This window comes from Perna viridis, chromosome 1 (assembly GCF_037379345.1).
Source record: "Perna viridis isolate PV_CMFRI_1.1 ecotype Kerala chromosome 1, ASM3737934v1, whole genome shotgun sequence".
Classification (NCBI taxonomy): Eukaryota; Metazoa; Mollusca; class Bivalvia; order Mytilida; family Mytilidae; genus Perna; species Perna viridis.
The window spans coordinates 37212822-37226028 of record NC_142445.1 but is presented as its reverse complement, the minus strand read 5'-3'; the positions used below and the strand labels follow the sequence as shown (position 1 = coordinate 37226028).

General features: G+C 31.7%; 1 protein-coding gene across 2 annotated transcripts; it reads right to left on the bottom strand.

Moving 5' to 3' along the window:
• Positions 1–2328: 2328 nt before the first annotated feature.
• Positions 2329–12299, bottom strand: LOC148628595 (ubiquitin-conjugating enzyme E2 U-like). Of its 2 annotated transcripts, none has more exons than XM_088590731.1 (10): positions 12125–12299; positions 10890–10964; positions 10209–10293; positions 9789–9881; positions 8139–8236; positions 7751–7877; positions 6629–6817; positions 5589–5685; positions 4284–4405; positions 2329–3119 (listed from the first exon to the last, which is right to left on the bottom strand). In XM_088590731.1, the coding sequence occupies exons 2-10, from the start codon at positions 10953–10955 to the stop codon at positions 3007–3009; spliced, it is 990 nt and encodes a 329-aa protein (XP_088446857.1). In that variant the 5' UTR covers positions 10956–10964; positions 12125–12299; the 3' UTR covers positions 2329–3006. The 2 variants fall into 2 exon arrangements, with proteins under 2 accessions (XP_088446857.1, XP_088446866.1); XM_088590740.1 differs by lacking the exon at positions 12125–12299 and adding an exon at positions 12037–12060.
• Positions 12300–13207: the final 908 nt, after the last annotated feature.

Genomic DNA, 13207 nt, shown 5'->3' with positions numbered 1-13207 from the left:
ATAGAGTTAAAATTATTATTGCTGAATTGAACCTTATGATTAGTCCTACCAAAGTCTTCTTGAGTCAAAACTGTTGGACTTGTTAAATTTATTGCCCTTGAAAGCCCAACTTTAACCAGTGAGCGATTCAGGCTCCTGGGAGCCTCTTGTTTCACCATCACATGGCTGGCTATCAATTAATGTTCTATTAATGCCTTATTTATTATATTATACCCCTCTAAATGGATGGACGGTATATTGGAATCACATTGCCCACCCGTCTGAATTTAGTTGCGATTATTTTTGGTCCCAATGGATGGATGGATTTCAAATTTAGTGTGTGGCTTCATATAGTTTAATATATATAGCCCCGTGCAGGTCCGGGTATTAAAAGAATAGGCCTACAGCAGCGCTAAGCTTGTCGTAAAAGGCGACTAAATAGTGCTCAGAACCCTAGCCAGGGGCTAGGGCGCTTTGCCCACAGAGTAACTGGGATGTGTGCCCCAGGTGTTTGAATGGGGTACCCCTGGCGTGTTACATGCTGGGGTTGTCAGGCTATAATAGGGAAAACCTGACCGCAAACCATAGTGGTGCACCGTGTTGGGAAAGATGCCACATTCCTCGCACGTTAAAGAACCCTACTGTGGTATTCTCCCGGATTAGGAACTATAAGGCTCTGCCACAGGAGGCTAAATTGCCCGACCCTACCCACCTCTCCCTATTTCCAGTGGCAATTAAAATTTGTCGACCCCAATGTCCTTGTGTCCCATCCCTTTTTAATTTCATGTTCATTTTATCATCAATTTCATGTTCATCGTCTGAATATAGCTGAAATATTGCTGCTCGGACGTTAAACCCCAACAAACAAACAAACATATAGTTTAATCAAATTAAAATTAGACCTACCAATTGTTCTCACTACATGTAGTGACTGGAACAATTATGAGGTCTTAATTTTAATTAGATTGCGTATATTTCGGAGCACATTCAGTTTTGTTCCTGTCCAGTATCAACTTCCTAATTTTCCATTTTTCATTATGTGGAATGATAGGGAAAATTTTTCATCACAAAATCTCAGCTTCTCACAAATGAATTTATTTAGAATTTGGTGTGTGGCTTTATATATGGGGCATTTGTTGTAAGATATTTTGGTTTTCAATACCAACTTCCTATACCAGTGGGAGTATGCCTAGCATGACAATATTGTATCTTCTTCTGTTTTTACATCGTAAATGTCGATCATCTGTTTCTTGTGTTAATGTTTAGGCCATGTACTTGGATTTTGCTTTCTTGGAATTGGTCTATTTTTGCTGATATCTAAAGCTAAATAAGTAAAGGTATCCTGCTTTGTTACCCATGCTTGACAATAAATTACTTAAAAAAAGAGCATATACTGATGAATGCTGTAAGTTTAAAAGAGTACCTTAGGCACTGTTGTTCCCAATATGCCCTGTTATTCCACAGGGTCTGAAGGGAAATTAGCCCAGTATACATTTCTAAGAACATAAAATGAAGTTAGACCATGGCTATCCAACATTTTCATTAATACCATTCATATCAGGAGGACATGTTTACTATATAAACCAATTATTGTTGAAATCAAAGCAAGTATAAAATTAGTGGGAAATTGGCTGCCCAGAACAATCTTTTGTCATCACCATTCAACTTAAAACACCCTGTTTCCTATAGAAACCAAAAATCATTGAAATATGAATCTAAATGATCAGTTTATGTAGGAAACCCTTAAAAAAATTCTACCAACTTTTATCAAATTTTGTACAAGTGAAAAATATTTTAGGGGCCGAAACTCCTTCAATAGGCAACAAATCGTTGTGATAATTTTGGCAAATTTTGTCTTCTGATGATTAACACTATTACTCTCCATCAGAATTTTACTAAATTTAATTGCTTTTGAGTTATTTGCAAAAAACTGTTAACCCATGAACACTTTTACCCATCTGAATTTGGTTAAACCTAATGGTTTTGGAGATATACGCCAAAAACTACTATCTTACCCGTTTTAATTTTAGTAACGGCAGCCATGTTTTTGAACAGACCAAAAATTCAAAGTCACTTTGTGCAGAATACTCTAAGGAACACCATCTTAGGTTTCATCCAAATCCATTCAGTAGTTTCTGAGGAGAAGATGTCTGAAGAATTGTTAACGACGACGATGACAAGACACTGAGTGATGGCAAGAGCCAACATGGCTTACAGCCAAGTGAGCTTAAAAAGATGACTGTGGATTGTAATTCTGGAATTAGTGCGATGCAATTTGCATATAACATATGTAATATCAGCTTCACTATGCATTAGTTGCAAGAGATTAGCAGCATAAATTGTAAGATATATCAATGTAAATATTTATTCAATTAAGGCAGATTAAAAGAGTACCGTAAAATGCATAAGAACAAAATAACTTGTATATAAGGCATACTTTTCTGTGTGCATTGATGTTAAGATCTGTAATTTCTCAATGTATACAACGTAGCTTCAAATTTTCAATAAAATTCTGTTTAGATGAAGATTTGCAGAGTCAATATCCATAATAGGTAGAAAAAACCTGCCTGTTGCTGACTAAAATATATAAATTTTTCATAACTTACCTCCATTTTCTATCAACATAGATTTTAACCATTTCATTGCATTTATAATTAAAATTTTAATTATTGCAGTAAATTATACAGATAAAATGCTTGAGAATACTGGATATAAATAAATAATTGCATACACATTTTAAATAAACATTTCATACACATAAAAAAAACATAAGTTTATCACAGTCAACCATTTCTTACAAAAAAAATGTCATAAGTGAGAATAAATTTGTTGGTAATCCCTTTTATTGATTGGTTTTTATTGTAAAACATGAAGAAACCTTCATCTTCACACATTCATGGCAAAAGCTGATGGAAAGAATTGTTTTCCATGAACAGAAATGTGAAGTGGCAGTTGTATATATGCCCACTGGAAAAAAATTCTTCTATAATCACATCTATCAAACACAAAAATAATATAAATTATTCGTCATTCATCTAAAGCAGCAGCATCCAGTTTAGAGGACCAGTTTACCAGTTCATCAACTTCTTTCTCCCATGTATCGTCTTTGTGGCCAGTTGGGGGTGGGTTTGTTGATGGAGCTGAAAAAGATTTCATATGTTGACAAATAAGAGGTTTTATTTATATTTCCATCTTGGATAAAAACCTACAGCCAAATTGGAGATAGCATAAATATTTTTAAGTTCTTCTCTGTTTCAGAATCAGGAAAATGTGTATAAGGTGTGGCACATGAAGAATAAAGTGCTGAGATTTCAGTTGTTTTCTAGATGTATTGAAAGTATTTGAGGCATAAAAGACCAAACTGAGCAAAAATGATGTGCCACCCATAGCACAATTCTTACACAGAATAGTACTTAAATAAACAAGGTCAACACTAAGCATGGGAACTCCTTATTAATATTTTGATATTAGGGTATGACCTTGAAATCAATTAGGATTTTTGATATTTATAAGGACTGAATATGTTACAAGTTTGGTCAAGGATGTGACTAAGAATGTTACCCATGAACAGCTGACTTTCTATATCCCTCCTGAACTTAATTTACAAGGAGATAACACTGAATTTATTGTATTTAAGTACATGTACTAGTCCATACATGATAACTCTCCTACTGTTAAAGTGATTAATTGTGTAGAAAAACCAATTGCACAATGGTTTTTTTTGTTCTACATATGGTATATTTTATGTAACAATAGTCCTTCCAGTATTCAGATCTGTACTTTTGAGAAACCCATACATTCATCTCACAAAAATCAACCAAACTGAACCAAAGCAAGATGATAATTCTTGCAAAAAGACAGTTTCATATATAATCGAAATATTATTTATCTCAAAAGTACAACTGAATGACAAACTAAGACTGGTCATGTGATCTGTAACAGAATGACAAACTAAGACTGGTCATGTGATCTGATTCTGAAGTAAAAGTAAACTTGGTGGGTTTCTGACATACATGAATCATCCTTTGTCTGATTTTTATAGACAACTACTAGTACTTGGATATCAAAGTTGCCACTTAACATGATAAACTTAATTGAAAACTGATAGTGTCTACCATAAATAACTACATGGAGAATCATACAATGATGGATTGTAATGACAAAAATAATAGTACCATAGGATAATGTACAATTTGAAAAAAAACATGCTTTTTCCCACTGAAAATTCATCAATATGGATGTTGTTTCGCAGAAGTTGAAATTAAAATCAAGTATTTGAGTAATTGACTTGCTGCAGTACTCACTGGGTGAAAGTCGTGGAGGAAGATAAATCTTCTTCATTTTACTCAGTCTCGCCATTTTGGCAGCCTTCTCATCCTCAGCATTAGGTCTGCTTTTGAAGTTACCATACATCAGGGCTGAATGCCTACAAAGTACAGATTCATCTAAGAATCATATAGAATGTGATACATAGTATATGCCAAGTCCATATATTTTTGTCAACTTCTACAACAATGTAAAACAATTTAGTATGTCCCGTTAATAATTTGAGATTTGCTATAAGTATTGATTGAGAATGAGAAATTGGAGTAAAAAATTGACTGGTTACATAGTGATCTAAAGTGAACAAAAATTAACTGATTAAATAGTGATCTAAACTGTACAAAAATTGACTGATAACATAACAATCTAAAGTGAACAAAAATTTATTGGTTACATAGTGATCTGTAGTGAAAAAAAATAGACTGATTACATAGTGATCTATAGTGAACAAATATTGACTGGTTACGCAGTGATCTAAAGTGAACAAAAATTGACTAATTACATAGTGATCTAAAGTGAACAAATATTGACTGGTTATATAGTGATCTGTAGTGAACAAAAATTGACTGGTTACATGGTGATCTAAAGTGAACAAAAATTGACTGGTTACATGGTGATCTAAAGTGAACAAAAATTGACTGGTTACATGGTGATCTAAAGTGAACAAAAATTGACTGGTTACATGGTGATCTAAAGTGAACAAAAATTGACTGGTTACATAGTGATCTATAGTGAAAAAATTGACTGGTTACATAGCTATTTGTAGTGAATTTAAAAAATTGAGAAATATTTTTCAGTAGAATGAATTTGGAGAACTTTGAGTAATTCAATTGCTGACTAAAAAGTTGACTATATATTTCGACCTTTTTCATGACTATTAAGTAAACCTGTACTGAAACACTGTTAACTTGGTGTCATTACAGCTGTATCACTGAAGTTTTCATTACGTTTCAAAAATAGAAAGTGTACAACTTTTTAACCCTTTTTCTAAATACACAGAAAATTTGTTTTGCTTTTCATTATCAAATTTCCAAATTGCATTTATCAAATGATGCATGCATTAAATTCTACATTAACAATATAAAAAAAATTTAAAACTATTTAGGAAAGATATAGCAAAACATCATTCCATTCTATTCCTTTAGCCTCCAATGTTAAGACATGTTCTGTTTATAGAAAATCTTTGTTTTTAATGATAAAATGTACTTTAATTTGAGTTTAAACATCACCAAACACAAATAATACTGTTCAAATGATAATTATAAATACCAATTAAAGAGACATACTCCTCTATTTGTCTTTTCATCTGTTCTTCAATTTCTTCCTGTGGGAGACCAAGATGGGCTTTATGTAATATTGTATCATCCTTTATCAACTCTAGTACTGAAAAAAAAATGTTTCCTAAAACTCTATAACTAGAAGTTTGCCCAGACCAATTTAGCATGGCATGGCTGCATTATGCTGCCCTCATTCATGACATTCTACAATATTATACAAGGGTTAAAGCTGTTTATTGCAAGTACATGCCTCCATATCATGATGGGGTGCCCCCAACATGACCATTCAAAGCATATGAATAACCATGTCTTCACAAGTTTCTGTTGAAAACACTATTAACTCACTTGTTTTAGAATTTTAACTTGATAACTTATAATTGAAAGACATTCTACTACACAGCTAAAATTCCCTAACAAATTATTTAGGAAGGACAGTTACCTTCAGTATAGCACTGTTAAATTATTGGTTTCATGACGAGTGAAAGTTTGATATTGCAAGTTATGATGTTATGATGTTGAAATTAAATTAAGCGAGTTGATATTTCACGAAATTTAAATTACACAAGTTAAAAAAACTTTTTCTGTATGATTCTTGGAATATCTGGCCTCTTGAACTTCGGCATCTGTCATGACAAGAATCTTATTGATGATCTGTCTATAACATCCACATTTGTTATGGGAGAACAACATAAGAAATGCTTAAACTTCACTTTTCACCATTAAGTTTTTACAGAAAATGTGACAGAATCACACAACAATCAATTGCAACAGATTTTTTTTTCATATCACTTGATTGTATCATATTGTCCATGGTGTGATACTGCAAAATATTTTGAGTATATTAAGTTTTCCTAAAATTAATACATCTGGATACATTTTCTATAGAAATTGTGTTGTTTTTCACCTTGAAAAACTATAAAAAAAAGTCACCACATAAACAAAACTAATTCTAGTTACACAGTATTTAATGGTACATGTTTTACTGGTCAATTTGAGATTAAAAAAAAAAATTCATAGCTGGAACAGCTCTTTTGATTTTCAATACTTACATGGATTTTTCACCTCCATAGCAGGTTTAGATGTAGCTATACCACTCCATGTAGTATAATAATCATCAAAAGATAGTCTAGTTATTCTTTGAGATCCTGCAGGCTTAGGGGCATTAGCTGTTTTTACTGCCTCTGTTGGTGTGGCAAATCTTACTCTAGACTCCATGTCTGAGTGGGGTGTTATACCAGCTGAAATATTGGTAATTATAAAGATGTTTATAAATTCTTGTGGCTTATTCTTTTTTATAGAACATGCTATTATATGTTTATGATCTGTATCTAAAAAAAGGAATCATTCTTATGTAAAATTGAGCACAAACAACTTTATGAAACATCATTTTGAAATGTAATGAATCTTAGTTTATTTGTTATAATAGAAGACTGAAGACCTTGAAAAATTGTATTCAAAATCCATGATAAATATTTGATATATTTGAGGAAGTGAACATAATGTCTGACTATTGTGACAAGGATGTTCCTATTTTTGTGACAAGGATGTTCCTATTTTGTGACAAGGATGTTCCTATTTTTACCATGTAAGATATCTTTGCTCATCCATGGGTGAGACAAAACATGTTACGTTTGTGATGACACAATTTAAAAATTTATGACATTGTAAAACCGAACTAAAGGAACAGTGGTAAGCATGACATCGTAATTTGGCTTACTAATTTTCAAAGAATCAACCCCAACAGAGAATGCAAGATTAGGAAATCTCAGACATCCTCAGAAATCTGTTTCTTGCACTCTCAGTAGGATTAAATTCTTAGTATCAATTGGACAGAACACGCTTAGTACCAGTCTAAAGCTCAAATCTGATTCTAACTGTGACAGAAACAGAAACAACCCACTGGGAGGAGAATCATTTAATCAATTTTGACTCTATCTACTATACACCAAGTTAAGACCAGAAAAAAAGCAACAATCAATCATAGACTAGTCTATGGTACAATTCAACTATAACCAAATGTAAAAAACAAAGATCCACCCATACCCAATTGTATGAATTAACACGAGACCACTGAGGTGGTTCAGTTAAGAGAAGACATATAAGTCAATAATTTAACTTTCATAAACCCATGTTTAAAATTTTACCATGAAGATATGTTTAAACAAAAATACCTTCAACTCTCTGACTAGCTGCTACACAGTCAAGAACCATTTGTTTGTACGCATGAGGTGAGTGTACAATCATATCAGATGCCTCTGGATTCACTGGTCCATCCAGAATTGGATTGGATAGTAAATTCTATGAGAATTTTAAAAGAAATTATTTGATTGAACATAAAATGTAAGAGAAAGAAAGTTTCAATTCTAAATCATCCATTTAGCACAAATTTACTATTCAGTATTTCTGGAATTGAAATTGAAATAAGCAAATAGCCACTCTATAATTGCTCACTAAAAGTTCAGATTATGTAGAAAAATTTGACTTTAGGTTCCATTTACTGAAAGAAAACAATAAGCCATGGTCAAGCGGGAGATAATTCAATTTTTTTTTACAATTTACCTGTATAGATACTAAAATAAATGAAAGACTGTATGTATTTTTCCACTTTGAGAAATCATCTAGGAAATCTATACAGGGTCTGCCTGTTATCATATCAACTGAAAAATAAAGTTTAAATCATGTCAATATCATTGCTCAAAAGGAAACACTGAAAAAGTGACTGATATATTTGCTTTTAAATGAGACTCAAATATTTTATTTGGGAAAATTTCTTACTGTTGCTAAAATTGTAGAGGCAATTTTCAATTTTAAGAGTTTCACATAAAATGGAAATAATATTAATGGGGAAAAGATTCAGCAGTATTATTGTCAATAAAACATACAGCATGAAAGCTTGGAAGTAACATAAGGCAATGTATGATGCAAAAAAAAAAGAGTTCTCAAAATATCAAATAAAAAGAAGCAGTCATTTGGTTTCCACAGAAGAGAACTAAGATAATTTTTCCATCCAAAGTTTTATAAAAAAAAAAAAAAAAAAAAAAAAAAACATTCTGCCCTGATTGATTTTTCCTCTCCCCTTCTTATCATTGGAAAATTTGATCTCCTAGATTTGTTTTCACTATGAGCTCTAGAAATGCCTTTTATTTCAATAGAGTTTATAACTTGCAACCCTTTCACATAAAAATGAAATCAATGACACCTAAACAAATAATACAATACCATAATATTATATTATTGGGTATTTCTACCTCCCATTTTTAATTTTACAAAAAATTCTTTTTGTCAAAATAAAAAAATGTATTATACACAAGTTAAATGTTTTGTTTTATCAAATAATAATTTAATATGACAATTTTTACTGTTAGAAAAGAAGTTGCCATTCTTATTTTATCTTGGATACAAAATTTTTCTATCACCTTGTCAATAAACAAAGTCATGAACTTTAAACCAAGTCCCTTTTAACCGGACTACTTTTTTCAATGAAATAATCCTGTATCAAAAAAGGCATTTGTATTTATGTATTGGAATAAATTAATATGAATTTATCATAAATTTTGCCAAAATATCAAATTATAAGGAATGATACTAATATCTGAATTTATTATCTTGCATAAAGAACTTTGGTTTGATTTATCCATAACATAAACCACTTCTGTATTAATCAAAGACTTTATACAAGATAACATATTCAGATATTAGTAACATTCCTTAAATGTGTCAGTGAACATAGAATTAATAAATAATAAAGACATAAATCTAGACACCAATTTATAAACTTAATTGAGCATCTAAGTTGTGCATTTGTCAGTGTCACAGCTAGACTAAAGAAGTCAGGAACAGCACCCCTCCATCTTTTCAATTTTTTCTTCTGCTTTTCAGAAGAACAAGGATGAGAAAAGAGGAACAACAAGGATGAGAAAAGAAGAACAACAGGGAAGATGAAATTGGAAAAACCAGAAGTACAAGTGTAAATAAACGGTCAAACATAAAATTGTTACATAAAATACAGATTTGTAAAAGTGGACAGCTGGTTCAACAGAAATATCACATGCCTGGTAGAATGAAACATCGTATTAGTAAAAACCTCTGTTTTTGGTTGTAATTCTTTGAAATGCCATCTTTTCCAACACTGTGACCCCTCTAAACTAATTTTTCAACTGGAACACTGTTTCTTATTGATTCACTATGATTAAATCACTATACACTTACCATTTGGATGGAAGGGAATGGTATGAAAACAGATATCTGGTGGTCGTACATTGAAATTCTCATCAAATTTTATGTACAAACGAAATACTCCACCTGAATAAAAAGAACACATGCATGAAAATGTTTAATCAATGTAAATACAGTGAAAAACACAATCAACTCTATAACATGTAAGTAGTTATCATAAATCAACTTCATTTCTTCAAAAATTGTGTTTCATTACATCATTGAATGTCTTTGTCATAATGCTGAACATTGTTTATGACAGGTATCAGAGTGTCAATTTAATACCTTACTTCTTGAACAAATTATGGGTATAAAGTTAACAAATAATTAAAACTGTAAATCATATCAGTACAATTATGAGTAATAAAATGAGTTAGAAATGACAGGTGTATTCAGGACAAATATGAAGTTTACCTTCCCATAATGAATCTTTCAGTCCTTTCAATTTTGCAACCCATTCAAATAAACTGTCTTCTTGTAGTGGTGCAGCTTCAATACCCTAAAATGAAGATAAAAATATTCTAATAAAATCAAACAATACTAGCACTTTACAGTGTTATGAAGTAGTATTGATTTGACTAGATTTTAATCAAATTTAATCAGTATCATACTGATAATAATTCACACAAATGTGAAAATAAAACAAATAAAAAGCATTTTTATCTCCTATTCATTAAGGAAAAAAAGTTTTCCAATTTTCCAGATCCTAAGGAGTGTTTATATTTCAATATTTTTTTATCTTGTATTATTATTCTGTAGTTTTAAAGTTTTACATCTTTTACTAGTAAGTTATGTGAAAGTGAATTGCCATATCAAAATATGACAATTCATAAAACAAACTAATATTGCAAATGATTGTAATTCCTCTCAAGCAATTATTTAATGTTGAACTTTTTAGATCCAAATTGCACCATTTTAACTACTGGGTATCATAAGGTAAATAGAAATTACTTACATGCATTTTCAAAATGCTATAGCAACAAATACATTTATATAACCATTTAAATTACATCAATTAAATTACATGAAATAAAACATATACATGTAAACTGTAATCATTTTTACAATCAAATTTTATATCTATTGTATTAATACCCATGGCTGATTCTTTTGAAGTTTCTCGTATTCTCTTTCAATCAGCAGATGAGCTCTGGAATACATGATGAACAGCTAAAAATAAACAAAAACATACACAGTACTTTTTTCCAATTAAAAAGTTATTCAGATCATTATGCACTTTCTAAATTTCCCTTAAGGTTCCCCAATATCTTTAAGAAAAAAAAGTCATGTCCCGGAAGTAACAAAAAAAAACTGTCCTTACAAAGAAAATTCATCATTTCCTTCAATCAAACAAATAAAAAAAGAAGAGGTTAAGATTACACTTCAGTAAAAATAGATTCATCGTTTCTGATAGTTTTCAAATCTTTCTATAATTTATTTTACTTATTTAAGGAAGGGAATGTTATGTTTATAAAAACTTTGCGAAACATGTGGATGTACATACATGTATCTCCGCTGTTCCACTATTGCTGGCAAGAACCTAACCCAACTCAGAAAAAAATGTAACTCTCATTATGTTATCAAAATCGCACCATAGCTTTTCTAAGATAGGAAAAGCAATCATTTCCTTGTTTGGAATTTGCAACTGTCATCTGAATTTTGTTTACGTCACATGATATGTATAAAATATTCCCACTATCTGTGGAGAACTGTAATATTTCCAGTATCAGTACAGATTGATCTGTCAGGCCAAAACTGAAATGGATGTTGCTAGAGATGCCCTTAAGGGATAAAAAATGTAAAGTTTTGCAAAGTGCTATAAAGTTATTGGCCATTTTGAGAACGAGGGGAAAGGGGGGGTATGGGGTTAGAATTTTGGGGAAAAAATTGTTCAAGTTATTCATTTATTGACAGCCCCCCTTTAATTAACAGGACAGATTTTCAAACAGAAATATTGATTTTTGCTTGCTGGTTATATATAAATAAAAATATTGTGCTTGCGAAGCAAAAATTCTCATCCGGGTCGAACCCCCACCACTTTGTAATGTCCATTATTATTTTAAAGATTATCGCACAGTCGGTACATGTACATGATAAAGCTCATGGTGCTCGCCGATTTAGGCAATGCCTACCCCATATTACAAATTAGGATGAAACTAAAGCCACTGGTATTATTAATGATTTTGGCTGACTTAGCTATACTATAGCATAGATTAAACGTCCAAGTTTTCAAGACACTCACAGGAGCCTGTGCCACATTAGATCTATACCACTGGGTGAGTTTTGACTTCTGAAGTTTTTGCCAATTTTGGAAAATTTAGTGTATTAACCTGTATTTGGTCGATTCTTCAATGAAGTCAGTTCCGCTTTACAGTGTTTAATATGTCAAATGGTTAAATTTTCATTTTGAATGGATAATGTAGCATCGTTCTTATCATTAAATGTTAAATTTTGTTAAAAGTTAGTTCTCGGTTCGCCATGTTGTTGATCTTCACAACAGTACAAATGCGCAGGCGCCAAAAGTCGAGAGGGTACTCGAAAATTCATCGCGGGAAATATGAATTGAAAAATTATTGTGGCGACAGTGGTAGCTTGTCTTAAAGAGTTTTGGGCTTGGATAAAGGCTCTACTAATTTGCAATAACTTAAAATTTAGTTAAGTACATTACAGACACAACGAAGTCTGCCTCTTATCGTGCCTTCCTGGGAAAAGGAGGATTTCAACTCTACGACAAAATCTACCTCTATATGCCAAATAATTCTTTCAGTTTGAAAAAAAACTGTGATCGATAAACTGGCTTAAAACTTCGGGTTTTTTCAACATACTTCACCTTGTACTAACTTTTTATAGTGACACCTGTTCTGTTTTCTTGGGAGTCTTAACTTCTACAATCCTACAATCCACCTCGGCTACCAAGTTACTGGTGCCAAATTAAAGTACCATATGCTTTTTTTTTTTTCAAGTTTGATTCGTGACAGTTACATCAATAATTCATTAACACATTCTTTGGTAGTACGGGTGTCAGAGCAAATGAAGATATCAAGAGAATAAAAATAACAAAACCAGAAACATTCATCGGGCAACAAATGCAACAAATTAGTGTATTGTACTAATACAACCCATCTATGTCAATTGTTACATGCAGTTATATTTACTGATTAAATAAAATGTATTTGTAACGCACAAATCACCAAACACTACGCACAACACATTTCCGTGCACATTACAACGCTTCCCCTTTTAATTGTTTGGTTTGCTCTTATTTGTATCGCAGAATTATTGCGCCATTAAAAGGAAAACGCCAATTAAGCAGTTATTGTGGAAACAAAAGAAGAATCCTGCTGTCTGTTTGACCTGAAAAACCTTCTGATCTTTCATTTGTAGGTGTGACTAATCGAGTCGTGTGATCATAT